The 22,575-nt window shown below is 36.1% G+C and overlaps 2 protein-coding genes across 4 annotated transcripts; both read left to right on the forward strand.

Annotated features, from left to right (window-relative positions):
* The first annotated feature begins 357 nt into the window (after positions 1-357).
* Positions 358-14,292, forward strand: tmc2a (transmembrane channel-like 2a). Its single transcript, XM_044144333.1, has 21 exons — positions 358-540; positions 654-823; positions 1,623-1,661; positions 2,347-2,806; positions 3,361-3,516; positions 4,155-4,245; positions 4,336-4,417; positions 4,492-4,598; positions 5,208-5,306; positions 6,935-7,077; positions 7,155-7,302; positions 7,381-7,569; positions 7,648-7,827; positions 8,362-8,520; positions 9,071-9,199; positions 9,550-9,617; positions 10,333-10,572; positions 11,385-11,510; positions 11,643-11,721; positions 11,884-11,995; positions 13,372-14,292. The coding sequence occupies exons 2-21, from the start codon at positions 793-795 to the stop codon at positions 13,578-13,580; spliced, it is 2,847 nt and encodes a 948-aa protein (XP_044000268.1). The 5' UTR covers positions 358-540; positions 654-792; the 3' UTR covers positions 13,581-14,292.
* A 512-nt stretch (positions 14,293-14,804) lies between these two features.
* LOC122847023 (annexin A1-like) lies at positions 14,805-22,575 on the forward strand. 3 transcript variants are annotated; one of them, XM_044144371.1, is made up of 12 exons: positions 14,806-15,101; positions 15,320-15,426; positions 15,959-16,064; positions 16,241-16,335; positions 17,302-17,415; positions 18,180-18,270; positions 18,502-18,638; positions 18,834-18,927; positions 19,878-19,973; positions 20,873-20,931; positions 21,951-22,073; positions 22,153-22,575. In XM_044144371.1, exons 2-12 carry the CDS (start codon positions 15,358-15,360, stop codon positions 22,207-22,209), a joined length of 1,041 nt encoding a protein of 346 aa, XP_044000306.1. In that variant the 5' UTR covers positions 14,806-15,101; positions 15,320-15,357; the 3' UTR covers positions 22,210-22,575. The 3 variants fall into 3 exon arrangements, with proteins under 3 accessions (XP_044000307.1, XP_044000306.1, XP_044000308.1); XM_044144372.1 differs by lacking the exon at positions 17,302-17,415 and having other exon boundaries at positions 14,805-15,101; XM_044144373.1 differs by lacking the exons at positions 14,806-15,101; positions 15,320-15,426; positions 15,959-16,064 and adding an exon at positions 16,083-16,163.

Here is a 22,575-nt window from a genome sequence, read left to right on the forward strand (position 1 = left end):
TTTAGAACAAAATATTGTATAGTCTTTTGCCATATTTCACAGATTTCTGATCAATAAGCTGGCATTTTTTACTTTTTAGCCAGACTTTTAACTGTTGCAACTTGTGGCACTTTTGACCTTCCATAATAAACTCTCAGATGCATGATCAGTATAAACGATGTGATTTTTAGAATGTAGTCTTTACAACAGCATAAAAAGCGTCATTTTGACAGGATTTTCACCTTATTTTACGCTTTCTAAACCATAAATCGACATTTTTTGCGTGACCGTTTGAGGTTAAAAAATAAAATAAAATAAATAAATAAATGCGATTTTTGGCACTTTTGGCCTTCCGTAGAAAGCCTCTCAGATGCAGAAGCCACGTGTTCGTATTTACAGGTCGCTAAACGAGCCTCTCACAGAGAAACCTAAACCTTCATTAAATCTTTAAGATGGCTGCCGCTGTCTTCTCGGGTGACAGACCGAGTGAGAGTGTTTCAGCGACTCTTTACCAACTTTTTGTTCCCAGGAAAGGAAACCTGCGCCATTACACCTGGACAGGTACGACACTGCCTCCTTTTCACGAGCCTCCCTCCCCCCACTCTGAGCAATAACGCAGAGGATTTACTTCATCACCTATTTATTTATTTTTTTAATAATTTATTTTTTCGCAGATCTGCACCTCACAACAAAACACCCTTTGTCACCTGCTGGCGGCCGTCGCCATGGCAACAGAGCTGTTAGACACCTGAGTTGGGCTCTGGCGGGAAGCCGAGGCAGAGCAGACGGAGGGCGACGGAAAGAGAGAAGGTCATGCCGAGAAGAAGCGCAGCGGCCGAGGACGGTGAGGCGATAATCGAGGAATCTGCCTTTAATTTGATCATGTTTCATTTTAAGCTGCGTTTTGTTCCGGGAATATTTCTAAATTATGAGTTTGGTTTACAGCAGATTATTCTGATTGATTTCTTATTTATTCTGTTCCTTACTAAATTATTTGTTATCTAAGAGAAGGTATTAGTGCCACAGTAGGTAAAAAAAACAAAAAAAAACTCAGAAAATTTGAGATTAATCGCTGATTATTTTAGAAAAAATTTGGAAATTTCTGAGTTTGAAAAATTTAAATAATTTTATGAAAAAAACAAAAGTTGCCAGAAAAAAAGTCTGCATTTTTTTAAAATTAATCTCAATTTACTGAAAAAAACCCTGGACATTTCTGAGTTCCAAAAGTGAGAAAAATTGTTTAAAAAAAACATACATTTAGAGGTTAACTTGAGAAACTTTCTAAATAAAACTTCATTTCAGAATTTGTAAAGTAAAAACAGTTAGTTCCACTTTCAGATTATTTCACTTATAAGAAGGGAAAATGTCTTTTGACCTGTGAAGTAATCTGCCAGTGGAACTGGAACTTTTTCATCAATATTAAATTATTTACGTAAAACAAGAAGCTCCACGTCTTCTAAAATGTTTCCTCTGAGTAAATTTTTTCTTATTTCAAGTGTGATAAGATATTTGCACCAGAAACTAAACAAAAATATAATTTTGTGTTTTTGCAGTTTATATTTTCAACCCATTTCTGCTTACAAGTTTGTCAAAATTAATCCTTTAATAAATAAAACTTTTTTTTCATCCACGGTTTTCCTCAGTCGGAATCGAGATAGATGAAGATGGGAGCGACAGCGATGGTGAGTAAAAAACTTTTATGTTGCATCAGCTCAGAATGATGTAGATTTTTTTGAAAAAAAGTAAATTTTTTCCAAAAATAATCAGAAACTTTCAGATTAATCTAAAAATTTATGAAGTTTGAAAAGTCAAAATTTTGATGGAAAAAAATTAGAAATTTTGAAATTTATCTCAGTTTTTTTTTATTTTAGAAAAAACAAAGTAATTTCTGAGTGTGAAAAGTCAAAAATTTTCTACAAAAACTCAGAATTTAGAGATTTATCTTCTAAAATTCCTAAAAAATAACTTGGAAACTTCTGAGTTTGATTTATTTTAAATTTGGAGATTTTTATTTTTGAGATTAAGTTCAAGCAAACTCAAAAAAGTTTCAAGTTTTTTTTTTGTTGAAAATTTCTGAAATTAACATCACGTTTTCTGCAATTCTTTCTAGAAAACATTGAACTCTGAAAGTTTTAGAAAGTTCTAGAAAATTTCTGAGATTTATTTCAGTTTTTTTTAAATTCTGAAATTTGTCTAAAAATTTCTGAGAATTTTTTGGAAATATTCAAACTCAGATTTTTTTCTCTAGAAAATTCCTAGTTAAAAAAAAATTGGCAGAAATTTTCTCCTTTTTTGTCTCTATATTGGCACTAATTTGTCTCCGTAGATCAGGATTTCATATTGTGTTTAATGTGATTTAACTTTTAGACGGCGGCAACCGGAGGAAAGCGAACAGGAGGCCGGCAGGTGGACGAGGAGGAGGAGGAAGGGGAAGAGGAAGAGGAAGAGGAAGAGGAAAGAAGCCCGGCAGCGACGAAGAGGAAGACGATGAAGATGAGGCTCCAAAGGGACGAGGAAGAGGAGGAAACAGGAGGAAGCCCGGCAATAAACGAGGCGGCGGTAAGAACAAAGACGATGATGATGACAGCGAAGATGAGTCTCCCAAGAAGAAGAGAGGAGGAGCAGCAAACCGGAAGAAAGGCGGTAAAGCCCAAGACAGTGATGAAGACGACAGCGATGACGGGAAAGGAAAGAGAGGAAAGAAAGGAGGGAAGAAAGGAGGGAAGGAGGAGGAGAGCGGGAAGGGAAAGAAAGGTGACGCCAAAGGAAAAGACAAAGGGAAAGACAAAGATGACGACAAGAAGAAGAAAAAGAAGAAGGGTGACAGGTAAGAGAATGTATTATTATTATACTACCTTCACCTCCCCTTTAATCAAACATGCTGCCCTCTGGTGGACGATCTGTGATTCAAATTGTGAATACTGCTGGATGTGGTGGGTTTTTCTGTTCTTTTTTTACAGGAATCCAAAATATATATATTTTAGTTGAAGACAAACATGATAAGATTTTGTCCATAAACATGTTATGACACAGAATAGAAAAAAAACTGAGTTTATATGATTGTTTATATTTTTTATTGGTTTTTTTGAAATGCATTCATTTTTAGATGAATTTAAAAAACAAACATGCATTTTAAAAAAAATTTCTTTGGTTCAGGCTTAGAAAAATAGATGTAGTAACAAAATAATGCAAGTTCAATAAATGTTTAAAATCTGCATGGACATAAGTGTATCAATATGTCTGTAATGTAGCTCCATACAAGTGTGATTTCCTACTAAAATGTATTTTCTGATCACTTTTATCAGACTATGCTTTAAACTGGAATGCCAATGTTTGACATTTTTATGTTTAAAAACTAATTTGGCTCCGTTTCTCCTGCAGTTCGTCGGACTCCAACTCGAACTCAGACGAGGAGGAGGAGTCCATGTCAGAGGGGGAGATGGCACGGCTAATGGAGGAGGTGGAGGAGAAGAAGAAACTGATCGCCACCATCAGGAACAAGCCTTGGCGGATGAAGCGGCGGCTCGTTCTCTTAAAGTAACGTCATAAAAACTCAGATTCTTCAATGTCTGTTTCTAGAGAACAAAGGGGGAAATTTTGAACAGAGCCGGCCCAATTCATATACAACACAAGCAGCTGCTTAGGATCACCACACCACCAGGGGGCGCCCAAGAGCATCAGTCTGATAGCTTATACATATATATATAAACTAAATGTTACTGCACATTGAAAAGAAATGTTTTTGAACTTTTTATGTGCCACTGTTGGAGAAACAGGATATCAAACTTGCTAACTTGTTTACTGTAAATTTATTGTTCATCAGCTGATGTTGCTTTCAAATAATTAAAATATTTACACACTGAAATCCCGTTCTGCATCTCAAAATCCAAATAGTACTATTTTTTGTTTGTTACTCTTGTTAAGGTTAAAATCAACAGCCATAATAACATTGACATGATGTAGGCTAATTACTAATAATGCTAATGCTACACACATAGATTAGCTTAGGAATGATGAAGGATCTGGTGTTTACTTGTTGGTATCGGGGGCCCAAATAAAAATTTGCTTCGGGACCCAAAAAGGCTTCGGCCGGCCCTGTTTAGACAAATATAAACCAACCACTGCATCATCTGCATATTGTTGGAGTTTTTTAGTGTTTTCATGCTGCTCTGCAGGGAAGCTCAACAATTTGTGGATAAGTTTGAAGGTGCTCTGGGAAAAGGAAAAGGCAGGAAGTGGTATGCCTACAAAGTGATGATGACGAAGGTTTGGACAAAAAAACAAATCATTTTTGTCTTATTCTCTTTGGTTTAGCTTTCGTTTTCAGTCTATGTGCTTCGTCATGTTTTGTTTTAGAAATGGATTAAGTTTCAGAGAGATTTTGAGAATTTCAGAACAGCCTGCATCCCCTGGGAGAGGAAGATTAAAGAGGTGGAAAGTAAGTTTGGTTTAACAGAAAATTAATTGGATTTAGTAGACACCATATTTACAAATGTGTTTCTGAATCTTTAGGCCACTTCGGATCGTCAGTTGCTTCTTACTTCATCTTCCTGCGATGGATGTACGGCATGAATCTCGTCCTGTTTGGTCTGACCTTTGGACTCGTCGTCATTCCTGAGGTGAATTTCTGCAGTTCAGCGTATTACTAAAAACAGACAAAAAGGAATGAATTTCTGCCAGAAAACTGCCAAAATTGTTTGATGAATCAAGTTTGATGAAAAAAGTTGAAAATCAAAATGTCAGAAATTTTCAAGAAAAAAATCCAAAAAGAGTTTAAGATTAATTTCAGAAATTAATTATGTCTGAGTTTCAAGTCAAAAATTTGCACAAAAAAAAAGAAAGAAATCAGAACTTTTTAGATTAATCACTTAAAATTTCTTGAAAAAAACTGGTAAATTATTTGATTTCAAAAGTCAAAAATTTTCAACTTTAGAAAATAAAAAAATCTAATTTCAATCATTTTGACTTATCCAATTCGAACATTTCCAAGTTTTTTTTCTCGAAATTTTTTTGAGATTTTTCTAGCAAATTTGTGACTTTTCAAACTCAGAAATTAAAATTTTATTTTTAGAAAAATTCTGTGATTAATCTCAACATTTCTGATTTTTTTGCTGCAAATTTCTGACTTTTCATTCTCAGAAATTACTTTATTTTTTCAAGTATACTTATGAGATTGATTAAAAAAATTCTGAGTTTTTTAAATTAACTCTTTACGTTAAACTGTCCAGGTCCTCATGGGTCTCCCTTATGGGTCCATTCCCAGAAAGACGGTACCGAGAGCAGAGCAGGACACGGCTCAGGATTATTCAGTTCTCATGGATTTCAACGTGAGTCTCAGAAAAAACATAATTTATTTCCCCTTTCTTTATATTTTCCTTTCAAGCAGAAGGACTGCCTTCTAGGGGTTGAACCAATTAGTCGACTAGTCGACTCTAGGACGTCTCGCGAGTTTTTACATTTCATGTCGACTAGTCGCAGTCATGTGATTGCCGGTGCTGACAGCCTGTGCTGATCTGACAGCACAGTATACGTCACAAGACACAAGAAAAATAAGTTAATACATTAGTTTAAATGATATGTAGATGGATGCATATTTGTGGTTTTACAGTGTTTTTAAAAGGAGATGGAGTTGCAGCTGCAGTCAACTACAAAACACGAGCCATCTAAAACTCGCCCCCTTCCCGCTAAGGATGTCACTTAGCGGCTCGCGAATGTCTTTGTCACGACGATCTAACTAATACATTATGATGTTATGTTGCTGATTAAATAAAGATCTGTGGTAATGCCATCTAAAAGATGTGCGTTTCCTTTTGAATGTTGGTTTCCCAGCAACTTATTATTTATCATAAACTATCCCGATGTTTTGTTGTTTCACCTGTTGCTGTTCTGTGTAAATGCCGTATTTTTCCGTGAAAACGGGTAATAAAGCCTGTACGTTACTCCAAAGCTTTTGCCTTATGCTATGACGCCACAACGACTAGTTAACTCGACATCGACTGACTTTTATCATGTTGACGTTGACTAGAAAATATCTTAAATCGCTCAATCTGCTGAGTCAGCAGAGCTTCCTGCCAGCGATCGGGCGGAGGAGAAGCAGGTGGTTTCGTTGAATTCAGCTGTAACCAAACGGGATCCGTTCATAACAAGTTTGGCTTGTGATGTTCCAAAAGCACCATGTAGTCAGTGTGATAATTTGACTCCTATAGTAACTATCCAGAGATCATCAGCATCAGCCGGTGTTTAGAAAAAAGTCGGACCCGACTTTGTGCAACAAACTTTTCCCCGCTGCTCACGAAGAATGATCTGTTTATTGCTCTTTTAATTCTCCATAATAGACTTAGTAAAAGCAGGAGAAGGGGAGTGTGTGTGTGTGTGTGTGTGTGTGTGTGTGTGTGTGTGTGGGGGGGGGGGGTCAATATTTGCAGTGAAAATAGCTAATAAAGCCTCCAAGTAGTTGTGAATGGTTTTTGCGCTTACGTCACTATGACGTCACCGCGACTAGTCGACATCGACTCGACTATTATCATGATGTAGTCGACCTTAAAAAATATGTAGTCGTTCAACCCCTACTGCCTTCATCAACGGTTCTTTTGGGTTGCGAAAGGTTTTGCTTTTTGCTGTTACAAATGTCCAACATTGTCCCACATTGACGCAAGATTATTTGTTGCTTTATCTGTTGAAATTTCAAAAAAGGTTAGCGCTGCTAAACCTAAAGCAGTAATCAGAATCTAACTCTAAAGTGCTACATCAACATGGTATTTAGAGGAAGCTAAAGCTAAAGCTCTATATCCAACGATGTGACCAGCCCAATTGGACGGACGTCCACTCAATCTGGCAACGTTGCCCAAATCCTGTGCTCAGAAAATGAGAAGACTTTGACTCTTACGTTAGAAAAAGCTTCTATACCCACTTGGCCAACTCCCTGCCTTTCTGAAAACACTTTTCTACTTTTTAGGGATACTGTAAATACTCAGTCCTGTTCTACGGATATTACGACGACAAGAGAACCATTGGTCCACTAAAGTTCAGGTTGCCTCTGTCCTACCTCTTGGTGGGAATCGGGAGCTTCGGATACAGCCTGATGCTGGTGATCCGGACGTGAGTCTCCAAAACATCATCTCATATTCAACGGCCAATGCCAATTAGTGGCAGTCTGTTTCTGGTTGGTTGTTTAGAATGGCTAAAAATGCTGACGTCGGCGGAGGAGACGGGGAAGAAGGCGAGTTCACCTTCGCCTGGAAGATGTTCACCAGTTGGGACTACCTCATCGGCAATTCCGAAACCGCTGACAACAAGTACGCCTCCATCACCACCAGCTTCAAGGTACCTCACAGCCTCTGAGATGGCATTCACGACTTTAACCACCCGCCAACCGTCAACGTTGTTTCTTGGTAAGAACAGGAATCCATCGTGGACGAGCAAGAGAACCAGAAGGACGAGAACATCCACCTGCGGCGGTTTCTCCGGGTTCTGGCCAACTTCCTGATCACCTGCAGTCTCGGCGGCAGTGGGTACCTCATCTACTTTGTGGTGAAGAGATCGCAGGAATTTGCCAACAGGGATGACCTCAGTTGGTATGAGAAGAATGAGGTAAAGAAGTTAGATATACAAACCAGGAGAAAACAAAGGCTACTGGTTTCTGTTGATGGCTACGGCGTGTCTCACCAGTTGGAGATCATCATGTCCCTGCTGGGTTTGGTGTGTCCACCTCTGTTTGAGACCATTGCCGAACTGGAGGACTACCATCCTCGAATCGCCCTGAAGTGGCAGCTGGGGCGCATCTTCGCCCTCTTCCTTGGAAACCTCTACACCTTCCTGTTCGCCTTGTTTGATGAGGTCAACAGTAAGGTATGTTAGCGCTAACGCTAGCTGCACTTCTGTCATTTTGCTGCTTTTACCAAATAATGCAGCAGATAATTGAATGTCTCAGTAAAATCTTCCACATGTGGATGCAACAAGGCACAGATGTTCCCAAATGAACGTCAGCCGCTGACAAATTCAAGATGGCCGCCAGGATCAACAACGAAATTTAATTTTTGAGTTAGATTTGCCAATAGTTATCACAGATGAAAAAAAGTTAAAAACTTGCTAGAAAAATCTCTGAAATTTTGAGAAAATGTAGAAATTTCTGAGTTTCAAAAAATTCGGATTGTTTATCACAAATACTCAAATCACTGAGTATTTGTTTAATGACTGGATTGTACTGGTATCCAGTTAGTTTAGAGTTTATATCTGTATCACTGGAAGTTAACTGGATATGTTTGTCTTCATAACGGAGTAAAAACGTTCCACACAGAACATCCAATCAAAGTTTTTTGATTCACTTCAAACCTTTTTTCTGGTTTTTATTAGAAACCTGACTGGGTTGTTTTTCCCTTCCAGCTGGACGAGGAACAGTCCATCAAGAACGCCTCCATCTGGGCCATGAAGGAGTACTACGCCAACTACTCGCGCTTGCTCAACGATTCGGACGCCACGCCGCCTCCCATGAGCCCGGCTGACGTCATCAGAGGCCCCTGCTGGGAGACGGCAGTCGGCATAGTAACGAAAATCACGTTTATCTCTCATAACATTCATTATTTTACCCTGAAAGTTTGTTTTAGTCAGAAATTTTACTCCATTAAGAGTAAAAAACGTAGTTAATGAAAAGTCTACTGAGTAACTGATCAAATTATCAATCGTTTAATATTTAAAAGTTACATCATCAGATGGATCAAAATATAAAGTTAAGTAAAAATTTTGGTGTTTTAAGGACAAAATGACAATAATTCATATAAATAACTTGAATAAATTTTGTGGATTTTCTACCCACTGAATGAAAAACAGGTAAGTTATGAACATTTAAATTTTACAATGAAAGAAACTGATTTGTAAAAAAAAAGTTCTTTGTTACAAGAGTAGAGATACTTGATAATAAAATTACTTAAGTAAAAGTAAAAAGCAAAAATATTCCCAAAAGTAAATTATTTTTCCAAAAAGTTACTCAAATAAATGTAACTAATTACTACATAACTCTGGTTTTTTACTCTTTACGATAAAGAATTTCAGTTTTAAAAATGTAATTTTCCTGTAAATTCTCGCTGTGCTGCAGGAGTTTGTGAAACTGACCGTCTCAGACATCCAGGTGACCTACCTGACCATCCTGATCGGCGACTTCGCCCGCGCCGTCATCGTTCGTTTCCTCAACTACTGCTGGTGCTGGGACCTGGAGGCTGGATTTGTAAGTCACTGGAAACACACAAAATGTGCACAGAGTTTATCTGCATTCAAAACTTTAGGGTTTTTTTCTCTAAAAAGTATAAGATTAATCTCAAAATAGTTTTTTCTAGCAAATTTTTTTAACTTCAAACTCAGAAATTTCCTTGTTCCTTGAGATTTTTTGGGGGAAACTTCTCCCTTTGTTGTTTTCTTTTTTATTTATGCTGTCGTACTTAAACACCAGATTGTATGAGAAACATATTCTAGTCTCACTTTAATTTCAGGTCTAAATATTTCTCTAAATATGATTCAAGGCCCCTGGAAACATCTTATGTGGACTCATTTCTCTAATTGTTTTCTGATCACTTTCAGCCGTCGTACGGAGAGTTTGACATCAGTGGAAATGTTCTGGGTCTGGTCTTCAACCAGGGGATGATCTGGTAAAAACTAAAGACGTCGTCACTGTTTTAACTCTTCTCCATGTTTCTGTTTCTTGGTTTTGCTTCATTATAACAAAGTTGAGTCATCAAAGGGCCAGAATCATAAAAATCAACTTATTTTAGCTTCACATCATGTCCTGAAGTTTTCCCCTCATCAAAACAAACCCAGAGTTGCTTTGATTCTTTCATGTTTGAGAAATCCTTTCATCTCCATGACAACCATTCAGCTGGGCAAAACGCCAGGATGGGCCCAGCCCCGCCTTCCAGGCAAAGCTCCTCCCCCTCTCAGCTCCTTCAGACTAGCAAGCAGCAATTAGCAAACACCTGCGGAGCTCTTTATAGGAGCTGCTTCTCTGGGAAAAAACACCGTTAAAGGGTTAAAAGAGGAGCCATGTTGGGATGACTTCCTAAAGGTGGAGCTTCAAACAAGCAGAGATCCAATTTCAAGGCGTTAAATTAGATTTAAATTTAAATTTCTTTTCAGTCTTATTTGATATATATAGCAATTTTATATCAACTGAAGGTAACATAGTTACTTGATTTTGCTATAAAATGATACTATTTGGTTGGAAAACACTTTGCAGACCGCAAGATGCTGAAAGAAGTCTCCAAATAAAACCTAAAATATCTAAAACCGTTAATTGTGAACTAAGTTGCATCATTTTTCTGACTTTAATCTTGAGTTTAAAGTCAGAACTGCGTGTTTCTCTGGCAGGATGGGAGCGTTTTACGCCCCGGGGCTGGTGGGCATCAACGTGCTCCGCCTCCTCAGCTCCATGTACTACCAGTGCTGGGCCGTCATGGCCACCAACGTCCCGCATGAGAGAGTCTTCAAGGCCTCCAAGTCCAACAACTTCTACATGGGGCTCCTGCTGCTCATCCTCTTCTTGAGCCTCCTGCCCGTCGTTTACACCATCATGACGCTGCCGCCGTCGTTCGACTGCGGCCCCTTCAGGTACCAAATGAAACCAGCCAGACTTTATGTGAGCAGATGAGGGCAGAGAACCCAAAAATAATAATTGTAATAAAAAATTAAAGAGAAATTTTTAGATTCATCAGAAAATTTTCAGAAAATTTTTTGGGAAATTTCTGAACTTGAATTGTAAAAAAATCTGCCTGAAAATTTTTTTAATCCTGTCATTAATATGGTCTAAAATTTTCGACTTTTGGAAATTATCTGAGTTTGAATAGTTGAAATATTTTTCATTTTGAAACTAAACATTATAATATTTTAAGGACAAAAATGACAATAAATGTAACTAATTACATTTACTTGAGTAACTTTTTTGAAAAATGTACTTTTAGGAGTATTTTTACAACTTTTACTTCACAAATTGTATTATGAAGTATTTCTTCTCTTACTTTAGTAAATTTCTGGATTTTCTAACCACCGAATGAAAACCTGCTTGTTTTTCTTTCAAATCAAAAGGTTTTACTCAAGTAAGAGTAGAGATACTTCATAATAAAATAACTCAAAGTACAGCTTAGTTAAAGTGTAGTTATTTAAAGAAGTTACTCAAGTAAATGTAATTAAGTAAATGTAACTGGTAACTTCTCCACTCTTGATTGAGTAACTTCTTGTGTTCATATTTTTTACTTTTTCTTGAGAAAAATATACTGAAGTCGTGTTTCTGTCATTGTCATTACAATTATTGTGTAGTACAGTGTAGTAAAACTGGTTCTAAAAGTACTTTTGCTCCAAAAGGTTACTTGTGTGAATGTAATAGAGTAAATGTAACTAGTTACTAGTCGTCTGTGACTCTGCAGCGGACGGGCGAAGATGTTCGATGTGATCATGGAGACGATCAGGCTGGATCTGCCGGCCTTCATGGGGACTCTGTTCAGCTACGCAGCGAATCCCGGACTCATCATCCCGGCCGTGCTGCTCATGGTGTAAGGCAGGGTGTCAAACTGGAGGCCCAGGGGCCACATCCGGCCTGCCACAGCCTTTTATATGGCCCTCCACACTCATTAGTCAAATCAAAGACAAAGAAACAGTTTTTTAACTCAGTTTATCTGTTACAGGCTGGCCATCTATTATCTGAACTCAGTCTCCGAAGCTTATCAAAACTCAAACATGGAACTGAAGAAGAAGATGCAGATGGTGAGTAGATGATTATTAATGATGATGATTTATTTTCATCCCAACAGGAATCACGTAATGGCTGTCCAGTTGTTTAGGAAAAGTTGTAACCTCCTAGCTTGCCTTTATATTATTGGCTAATCGTTTATTTTTTCATATTTCCCTCCATCTCTTTGTGTCCAGGCCCGTGATGAAGAGAAGAACCGGAGAAATAACAAAGACAGCACCAACCAGGTGATGAAAGACCTGGAGGACCTGCTGCCCAACCGGTCCCTCAGTCCGCCGCCGGAGCCCGGTCAGTCACACCAGAACCACTGTCACAGCTAACAGAGGGGAATGTTAGCAGCTAAACATTAGCTACACCTGATTTAATCATAAATAATTATCTCTATCGAATTATTAGATAATTATTTAAATAGATAATATCTAAATAACATCAAAAGCTGTTAGAAATAAGTAAAGCAAACTATTACAAAATATAAAATTAACTTTAGCTAATGGCTAATTGTTTAATACGTGTTTATCTTGCTCATTTCAAATTAGCAAATCTAAATTTACTACCTAATAAGTTATTATTAAGAGTTCATAATTACATAATCGTCAATAAGTATTTACTTGTCATTGTTGTTATTTACCAAAATCATTGCTAGCTAACAATCGTTTAGCAAATATTACCATATTTGTCCCCGACTCTTCATAAAATGTTATCATATCATGAGATAATGAAAAATGGAATTAAGTTAAGACGAAATGATCATTAATTAGTCATTATGCTGCTACTTAAGGAAATGTTTTGTAAGTTCTTCATAAGCTAACTGCTCATTAGCAAGTATCACGCTATCTTCTTACAACTTTATTGTTTAGTAAATTGCAATAAGAAATATTAACTTTTTGCCCTTAATTTGTGTTGTTTATGTTTACTGATGTCAAATTATTAGCTAGTACTGAGCTAATTTTAAAACATCAAAAGGAAGTTGTAATTAGTAAGATGACTTAGCTATATTTAGCCACTTATAGCTAACTGCTATAACAGCAAGCTGTCCTGATTTGTTCCTTTTTTTATTGTTTATAACCTTATTTAGCAAATTTAAATGAGATTATTAAAGGACTAAGGCAATGTGATTCATATTTAGCTAACTAAGTAGCTACATGAGGATGAGCTAAAGATAACTCATAAGGTAGAAGTTAGTTAGCGGTTCATTAGCAAATAGTCCTTGATTTGTTTGTCATTCTTCTTAAAATATGATCTTATTATGAGCTAATCAACATAACTGTAACAGTTTAACCGTCTAGTAATTACAATACAGCTACGGTTGTAAAATATTTTCAGATTTCTTCTGTTTTTGCTAGCTTCTTGCAGAGTAGCTCACTGTGTAGCTACTTGGCTAATGGTTCATAAGCATGTTGTATTTGAGTTTTAATGACTCGGTAAAAAAATAATGCTCTTATACTAATTTAACAATTTGAATAGAACTCCTTCAAAATGTTACCTGATTATTATGCAATCATAATTAAACTACCAAGGTATAAGCTATTGCTAATAATTCAGTAGCTAATTCCTTAGCCCTGATTCTAAAGTGTTATGTTTCACCTAATTTTCATCTTATTGGTATCGTCTGGTGACCCATTGCGGTCGCAAAGCCAAGTTTTAACTGAAGCTTTCATTTGCAGAAAAACCACCAGAACCGGAGCCGAAACCCACCAAAACAAAACCTGGTTCTGCTGGAAAAGGAGTAAACTTACAGAAGGACGTGGCTCTGGCTTCTTCCAACCCAAACGTTCGAGGGCCGGTAGACCGGCCACCAGGACCGAGAGGACCCGGTCCGGGTCCGGGTGCTGGACGGGGCCGAGGCCGTGGGAGAGGAGCCCCTCCCAGTTAATATGATGAGAAAACCACAAAAAGAAAACAATATAGACAAAGTATATATGCATAAACTAAATTATTGTTAAGATTTGAGTGTAAATATACAACATCCACTGCTGCAATGAATATAAAGAAAAGTCACGCAAAAAATATTGTATTTTAATTGAAACAAACATTAATTTCTCCTTAAATTATGTTGATCAGTGATGTCACCCTGCAAGATGATTGACAGAAAGTAAATTGACTTTTGCCTTTTCTAATTTTGATGTTTATACATTCGATGTTTGAAGATTTAATCTGCAGTGGAGAAAACAGGTTAATTAAACATGTCATGTTTCTGATTGGCCCCTTGACATGAAACACAACAGACGTGAACTTCAACCCCAGTAACCAACACATTCATGGTTGATATTGATTTGATTTAAATAAATAATAATATATACATATATATATAAATAAAAAGCAAGTGCTAAATTTCTCTTTGCAGTGTTTTCAGGATTTCATAATGTTTTCAGTTAACTGCACATATTTGGTTAGATTTCTTTGTGTGAGTGGATTATTTGGGTTCTTACCAACATCTGGTGGGAATTTCCTGTCAACATCCCCTTTTTGTTTATGTTTACTGGAAAACAAACATTGACATGATTAATACTTTTTTCACTGTGCATTTTGTGTTTTTCGATTGTTCAGGCTTTGAAACCGTTCAGCAACATGTTCACAAATAAAGACTGCAACGTATTAAGTGTGGAGTTGATTTAATAGACTTTGTATTCAAAAAACTGTTTAATTAGTTCTTGGTCCACATGTCCTATTTTCGACATTTCAGGCATTCCATATAGAGAAGCTGGTTGATCATACTGTTTTAGTCTTTAGGCTCCAAAACTCATCTGTAAAAATTTAATTAAGTTTTTTTTTTTATTTACATGAAACATGAGCTACGCTATTAGCACACATGAGTACAACTTTTAATTAATATAGTGATTGTTCTAAGTTAGCTAGAGATAAATCTGCCACCTGCAGCTATTTATGATTTAACTCTAATCAAAATTTTGATAACAAATTACCCGTTTCCTCCTGGCATTCCTTAACTTTTCTATCCTATAAAACACTTTTTATTTATCATCAAAGCCTCCTGTCTGCAAACTCCATGTTCTGAAGTAACGTGGAAAAGGTTTTCCAGTTCATATCTTTAGTCCAGCTCTCCTTTCACACCAAAACTCTGAACGGAAGAATGTGGACCATCTGGTTCAGCCGTTGTTCATCAGACAGCGGCGCTGGGTGTGTTCGTGGAGTCCAGTCTCTTTTGCTGGCTGTCGGCTTTTAGCTGATTCCCTGAGTCACAATCTGTTTGAGTTAAAGTGGTAGAAAGCTTAAAACTGAGCAGGAGCGGTTAAACCTGTCAGAGACGTGATAGGAAAGCTGACAGGTGATTGGCTGATGCCGTTCAGGTAAAACTACCCAGTTAAGGGTGGAGAAGGGCGTGATCTGAATTCACTGCACCACAGCTCTGATTGTCTGGACGAGCTTTGTGACTCCGGTAAGATCCTAAATGTTTAATTTTCTAAATTATTATTTTTTGCGCTTTGTTAGCTTCCTGTCTTTGTTTCTCACCTGAACACAGGTGGTCCAATTACGGACCAACCCCTCTTTGTTTCTTCTGCTTTTCCTTGTTTTGACAGCTGAGATTGTTCTTTACATTTCTCTTGTGAAAACTAAATTACTTACAAATCTCCATTTTTTTTTGGTCCCCTGCAGTTTTGTCCGTTGAAAGTGGTTTTAAAAATCCAGTTAAAATGTCTCTTTTCAAGAAGTTCTTCAAAGGTATCATCCACAAAAGAGACCCAAAGGATGAAACTGTCGATGTGAGTATACAGGTGGAGGTTGATAAATTTAGAATATCATTTAATCAGGTTCAATAATTCAGTTCAAAAAGTGAAACATTTACATTCAGTACTCAAAATGTTTTAATTTTGATAATCAGGTTATGAAAACCACAAATTGGTTCTCATAAAATTAAAATATTACACAAGACCAGTCCAAACGTCTGCTATGTTAAATATTTTTAAACCATAAAATGTGTTTTAATTTAAAAAAACAAGCAGGTAGCTTAGTGTGTTTTAGGCGAGTATGGAAAGCTTAGTGGAAGAAAAAACTGAGGTGTAAGTTATATTCATCACAATTAACACAAAAAACAGCTGAAAACAGAATAATTTCATATGAAATTCACTTTTTGAATTGAATTATTGTAATAAATCAGTGATAATCTATGTTGAGATTAATCTTTGGACGGATTTCTGTAAATCAAACACGTCCATTATCATTTCCTCGAGCCGTTTTATGTTTTCAGCAGAATGAATTGTTTTGGTAATAATCTAATTTTGGTTGTTTATGAAGGTGAAGGAGAAACCCAAACCAAAGTACTACGGGACGGTCACTCCGTATCCAAACTTCAACGCCAGCAGCGACGCGTCGATCCTTCAGAGTTCCATTGAAAGTAAAAGTGAGCGATCAGAAATGTTCTTGTTTCTAAGTTTAAGGTATAAAGGCTGTGAAATGTGCTTTATTTTTAATAAATTACTGAAAAACTTTACCATTTCAGGTAATTTGATGTTTTTATTGAGGCTTTAGCTTTGTATAAATGACTATTTATCAATAGTTGTATTTTTTTCTTTCTAGAAGTGGATGAGGACGTGATCGGTGCCATTCTTGCGAAGAGAAACAACGAGCAGAGGCAGAAAATTAAAGCCGTTTATGAATCGTCCTATGGAAAAGTAAGTTGTTGCTGGATCCTGAGTGCACAAAGATGCATCATCACAGATCCTTCCTCTGCAGCCGTCAAAGCGTTTTTCTTTCCCCGGCTTTAAATGGAATACTGGTGTATTCGTTCTCAAGATTCCTGACGGGACAAAGAGGAGATTTTTGTTCTTGTAAAATGTCAGACAGAGCAGGGGAACATTACAGTTTTAAATAATTTAAAATGCTTGCATAGACATGTTTTTTTATTATAAATTTAATACAAATTTAATTTAATGAAATGTAGATTTAACTGAATAATAATAAAGTTCAGCATCACTGATTCACAGGACACTGAATGCTATAATAAAATGAAATGTTATGTAATGAGAGCCCAGGGGTTTACTAACAATGTCTTACAATAACATATTTCATAAATACATTAAATAGAGAAGTTTTAATGGGTTTAGAATTGGTGGGATTTCTAATATTTTTGCTTTAATCTCATTTTCTAAAATGGAAACAAGTGTTTTTGTTATTAGTGTGAGGGTATTAGAGATCCGGTTTAATCATTTTTAGCTTTTAGCTAGCTTGTGTTTAGCCTCGTCACGGTTGCTAGGCAACGGAGCATTCCCTGAGGATAAAAGGGCAGGAATCAATCTGACCGTCCATTTTGACAGCCGCTCACTTCCGGTCGTTTTATTTTGTTGTCAGATTTGATTTTGTGAGATTTTATTTTCCCTGCTTTCAAACAGGAAACTGTGTCCCAATGCTTTTCTTTTCAGCACTTTTAAAAGGTGAATTTGAAGAAAAGTTAAATTAAATAAGTATTAAATGTCACCACCAGAGGGTGCCAAATTCTGCTAATGAGACTTTTAATGTTGCTTAAATTACAGGTTAATCTCAGTAACTTCACCATGAAGTTTATTTAATTAATTCGAGTTCAAAAGTGAAAAGTGATTAAATAAATTTGATCCTTTAATGTTGTTTTTTTTTTTTTGCAGAATCTGGTTAAATCCCTGAAGCCAGTCCTCAGCTCACATTTAGAGGATGTGGTTCTGGCTCTTCTAATGCCTCCAGCTCACTTCGATGCCTACCTGCTCAGGAGAGCCACCAAGGTAAACAGGAACAGATTTACAGTCTTAACTGATCGAGATGAAAAATACTGAATCATTTCTATCTGTAGCACGAATTAAACAAGTTTAAAAAGCCACTATTCATAAATATTAACATAAAAAGATGCACTTTTGTTCTATTTTCAGTACCAGAATGAAAATATGAATATTTAAAATTAATTCACAGAGATTATCTAGAAGTAGGGATTATGTAGAAGAAGAAGCTCTCAGGATAATTTGTCAGATTTTGGTACCACCAGCAACAAAATGGTGAAAATGTTTTAATTTCGGTCCAACATTTGGTGCCTTTTACGTTTTTGGGAGAATTTAGTTTAAATGATGGACTTGTTTCTGTTTTTGTCCTGTTCATTCTGCAAAAACATAAAACCTTACCAAGTAACTTTGGTCTAGATTCTCACGCAAATATCTTAGTGCACTTGAAATATTAACTGACAATTAACTTCTCAACAAAATAGGAGCTTGTTTTACAGAAAATAATTTCTTGGTATTGATGAAACAGTTTTAGTTTTATTGGCAGATAACTTAACTTTTAACAAGTCATTTTTTAAATGACTTCATCGACCACCATGTGCTTGTGGGAAAAGCTTGTGTCATTTTTGAATTGTGGTCGGGTTGTCGGGGGGCCACATAAAATCAGCCCAGGGGCCAGATATGGCCCGCGGGCCGCCGTTTGGACACCCCTGTGTTTTAGGATCAACGTTGCCATGTGTCGCTGATAAATCTCTTCTTCCTGTTTGTCGCCACAGGGTCTGGGAACAGACGAGGACGTCCTTGTCGAGGTTCTGGTGACGAGATCCTACGCAGAACTTCAAGAAATAAAGAAAGTCTTCAAACAAGGTTTTTAAGAAATGCTCCGTTTACACGCAGGTCTCACGTGACCTCACACTTCCGTGAACTTTGTAACTGACAGTCGGTTGCTATGGAGTTGCTATGACAACAGTAAACAAGCCAGAAGCTAGGAACTAGCTCTTTTTGTTCCTGTCTCTTCCTCATTGGTCAAGACTGTCCGTATATTTTCTTTTTGTTGAGTTTAAAAGTTGAATGTTTTAATCTGAATTTTGTCATCAGAGTACCAGAAGGAGCTGGAGGAGGTGATTAAGGAGGAGACCAGAGGTGACTTCACCAAAGCACTGCTGGCCATGCTCAACACCAAGAGAGACCAGAACACTGCGGTCGACATGGAGCTGGCTAAAAAGGACGCCAAGGTAGAAATTCAATCAAGAAACGCAAATCTGAGTCATTCAACTTTGTTTATTTTGTGATTTTTCTTTATTTTTATTGTTTCGATTTGTGTACAAGTATGAAAAAAAGCATAAGTTCATGTGTTGAAGTTGAGATTTTAAGATTTAAGTATTTCTGCTTTCATTAGGTCACTAAATGTCCTCATTTTATTTTTTCAGATTTTGTTTGAAGCTGGTGAAGGCATCGGCAAAGCAGATGTGTCGACCTTCATCAACATCCTGACCACGCGCAGCGGCCCGCAGCTTTCTAAAAGTGAGTCACAGGAAAGTGTTGATTGTTGGGTTTCACCAGGACAAACCGGTGGAGCAGCTCTGACAGGTGACCGGGTCACACCTGGGCGCCAAACAGAAGACTGGCTGAGAAACATTCAGTAACTGGAACAAGTTATGTCACAATAATTTGAGATGATGTTGAGTTTTAATCATACAGGAAATCACTCAGGCCACTAGGTGGGGTAAATTTAAAATTAAATTTAAGATTCTGATATTTTTATCAAAAAAAGTCTAAATTCTGCTAAAACGTTTTAATTAATATTTTTAAAAGTCTGAATTCTAGCTCTTTTTTTCTGAAAGTCTGAATTCTCAGAAAAAATTTTTATTGTGATGTTAAAGGTGAGAATTCTGGGAAAATTTTGAATTCTGAGATGAAAGTTGAAATTCTGATATTTCCAAAAAGTTAGAATTCTTTTTTTTTTCCTCCCCCAAAAATTCAGGATTCAAAAAAAAAAAAAAAATTAATTCATGAGAAAAAACAAAAATTTTGAGATTAAAATGAGAATTGTGAGTCTGGAGGGAGAATTTTTGACATTTTCAGAAAAAAAAACATTAAAATTGTGAGGAAAAGCCAAATATTTTTTAGATTAATTAGAATCTTGAGATAAATGGTAGAATTTTTTTTTATTTTGAATAAAACATGTCAGGTTTCAGAGGAAAAGCCAACATTTTGAGATTATATTAGATAGAAGAGGATATTTTTAGTGGCCATAATCTCCTTCCATATGGTCATGTAATCCAATTCAACATTTACATTTAGGTTTTCAATAAAAAAAAAAACACAAATATCAGTCAACTGTTTCTCCTGTTTCTCCTCATGGATACAACATCTTCAGCTTTATAGCAGAAACATGTTTAAAATCTGTACAACAAATATTCAGTTGAGTCGTTCAAACATGAAATGAAAGTTGAGTTTTTGTTTCCTGCCAGCGTTCCAGCATTATGCTGCCATCAGCGACGTCACGCTGCCTAAAGCCCTGCAGATGGAGCTGAAGGGAGACATCGAGGACTGCCTCATCGACATCGGTAGTACGGCCTGTCACCAAAACACATCACTCTGTTTTTATTATCATTCAAATTATCACAATAAACAGCAGGACTGTCATATTATTCCCAACTAATAATATGATTAGTAATGGCTTATTAGTGCAAGTTTACACACTGAAATATAAAAAAATCCTTAATTTCAAAAGAAAATGTAACACTCCAACTGAAACATTTTAAATATTCAGAGTATTAAAATTTTATTTCTCACTTGTTGAATTTGTGAATAAGAAATACAAGGAATTGCTCCCTCTAGTGGTGGTTTTAGATGTGGCAGCTCCTTATAAGTCCAATAATTTACACATTTACATCCTAATCAAATTTTTGACTTTTCAATCTTTATTTATTTTTTTACATTTCTGAGATAAATCTCAAATTTCAGAGTTTTTTTTTTCTCGAAAATGTTTGACTGCTGGAGATCCAAGAACATTTAGTTTTCAGACTTGAGTCAAAACTGACGTTTCTCAAAATGTTCTGAAATTAATTTTTAAAGTTTTATTCTAGCCAATTTTTTTACTTTTCAAAGTCAAATTTCTACATTTTCTGTTGAAAATTTCTGGGATTAATCTTAAAATTTTGAGTTTTTTGTATAAAATGTTTGTTTTTTATGTTCAATGGCCCTAATATGTTGTTTTTTCTCAGAATTGGATCTCAAACAGAAAATAAAATTGATTATTTTTTGTTCAGTTTAAACCAGCTGGATGTTCAGCAGCATCCAGGTGGTTTAAAAGTTTTTCAGCTCTTCGTTCATCTTAAAAGGTTCTGGATGAGTTGAGCTGAACCCTGAAGCTCCACAGCTGGGAGACACAGAAACATCTGGACTCTGTTAGTTTTTAGTCTGGGACTCAGATTTTATTTTCCGTTTCCTCTTTCATGTCCAGTGAAATGCGCCTGGAACACACCGGCTTTCTTTGCTGAGAAACTCAATCGGGCCATGAAGGTGAGTGAACGCGTCTGCTGCTGCTAATCCCACTAATAACATGGTTAAAATAGGGATTACTCTGGATTATTACGGCTACAGTGTTAACATTTTACCATGTTTACCATATAAATCCAAACTCTTTAGTTTGGATTTATATGGAAAGCTGTCTTAACATAAAATCTGTTTTGTCTGTAATTAAATTCCAGATGTGTAAAAAATTGTATTAATACTGTGTATTAATACCAGTGTAGATAGAAAAAAAGGAAGAGTAAAATTCTGCCAAAGAAGCTCAGAAAGTTTTACATAATCTCAGGAATGTTTTTTTTTTTTTTCTTTTGAAAAAAGTTGACATTTCTGAGATTGAAAAGTCAAAATGTGCTAGAAAAATTTTAATTTTGACTTTAATCTCAGAAAATTGCTAGAAAAACCTTTGAAATTTCTGAGTTTGTAAAAATCAAAATGTGCTAGAAAAAGTCAAATTTTGAGATTAAAAATCTAAAATGGGATATTTGTGAGGCTGAAAAGTTGAAAATTTGCTAAACAGAAATCAGAAATATTAAATTTAATCTCAGAAACTTTGTAGAAAAAAACAAATAAATTTCTAAATTTAAAAATTCAAAACTTTGTTGGCATTGACATTTTTAGGTTTATCTCAGACATTTTCTAGAAGAAAATAGGACATTTGAGTTTGAAAAGTGGAAAAAATTTAAACTTTTGACAAACAATTCACTTACAACTAGATTTTCCTCATGTGAAATAATCTGCCTGTGAAACTAGAACTTTTAAGAAAATCAATATTAAGAAATTACTGACTTAAAACAAGCTACTATATCTTGCTCAAAACTTACATTTTGAACAAGATATTAAAGTTTACTAAGACATTTGCTCTAGAAACTAAACTAAAAATACTTGATAAGATTTTGAGGTTTTGCTGTATAGAAAGTACCTTTTTAATCACATATAATTTAACTTGATCCATGAAAAGGAATCAGAATTTCCAACTAAATCTTCATTTGGTCCATTTTCTGCCTTACCAGGGTCTCGGTACCAGTGATCGGACTCTGATCCGGATCCTGGTGAGTCGCTCCGAGGTCGACCTGCAGAAGGTGGTAGAGGAGTACCGGGCAATGTTTGACAGAACCCTACATGAGGACATCTTGGTAAAATACGATTCCAAACTGTTTCTATGTTCACGTTTCAAACCACATCAATAATGTTTCTGTTTTTGTTTTTTAACAGAACGACACCAAAGGACATTATCAGAAAGTTCTGCTTGCGTTGTGCGGACCGAGTTAAAACCTCTGAGGAAGCAAAGAATCAGTTAAATTCCTGCTCTAATAAAACTTCTCTTTCCACCATCTCTCTGTTTTACTGCTGCTTGTAGAAAAAAATACAAGAAGAATGAAAAAGTTTGTTTATTGTTTGAATTTGAGATTCTATCTGGAAATTGTGTTTAAATGGAGACGTTTCTGATCCAACATGCCTGCAGGAAGAACATTTTATAACTTATACTGAGATTAACTGAGATAAATTCAATAAAAATACATTTTTGATCCCAAAGGAAAATGAAATGTTTTAACTGATATTATCCAAGGTTCTTCAGAGTTCACCAGAAACAGAAAACCTTCACTTCCTCGACATGAATATGCTTTTTATTCACTA

Source organism: Gambusia affinis, linkage group LG17 (assembly GCF_019740435.1).
Source record: "Gambusia affinis linkage group LG17, SWU_Gaff_1.0, whole genome shotgun sequence".
NCBI classification, from domain to species: Eukaryota; Metazoa; Chordata; class Actinopteri; order Cyprinodontiformes; family Poeciliidae; genus Gambusia; species Gambusia affinis.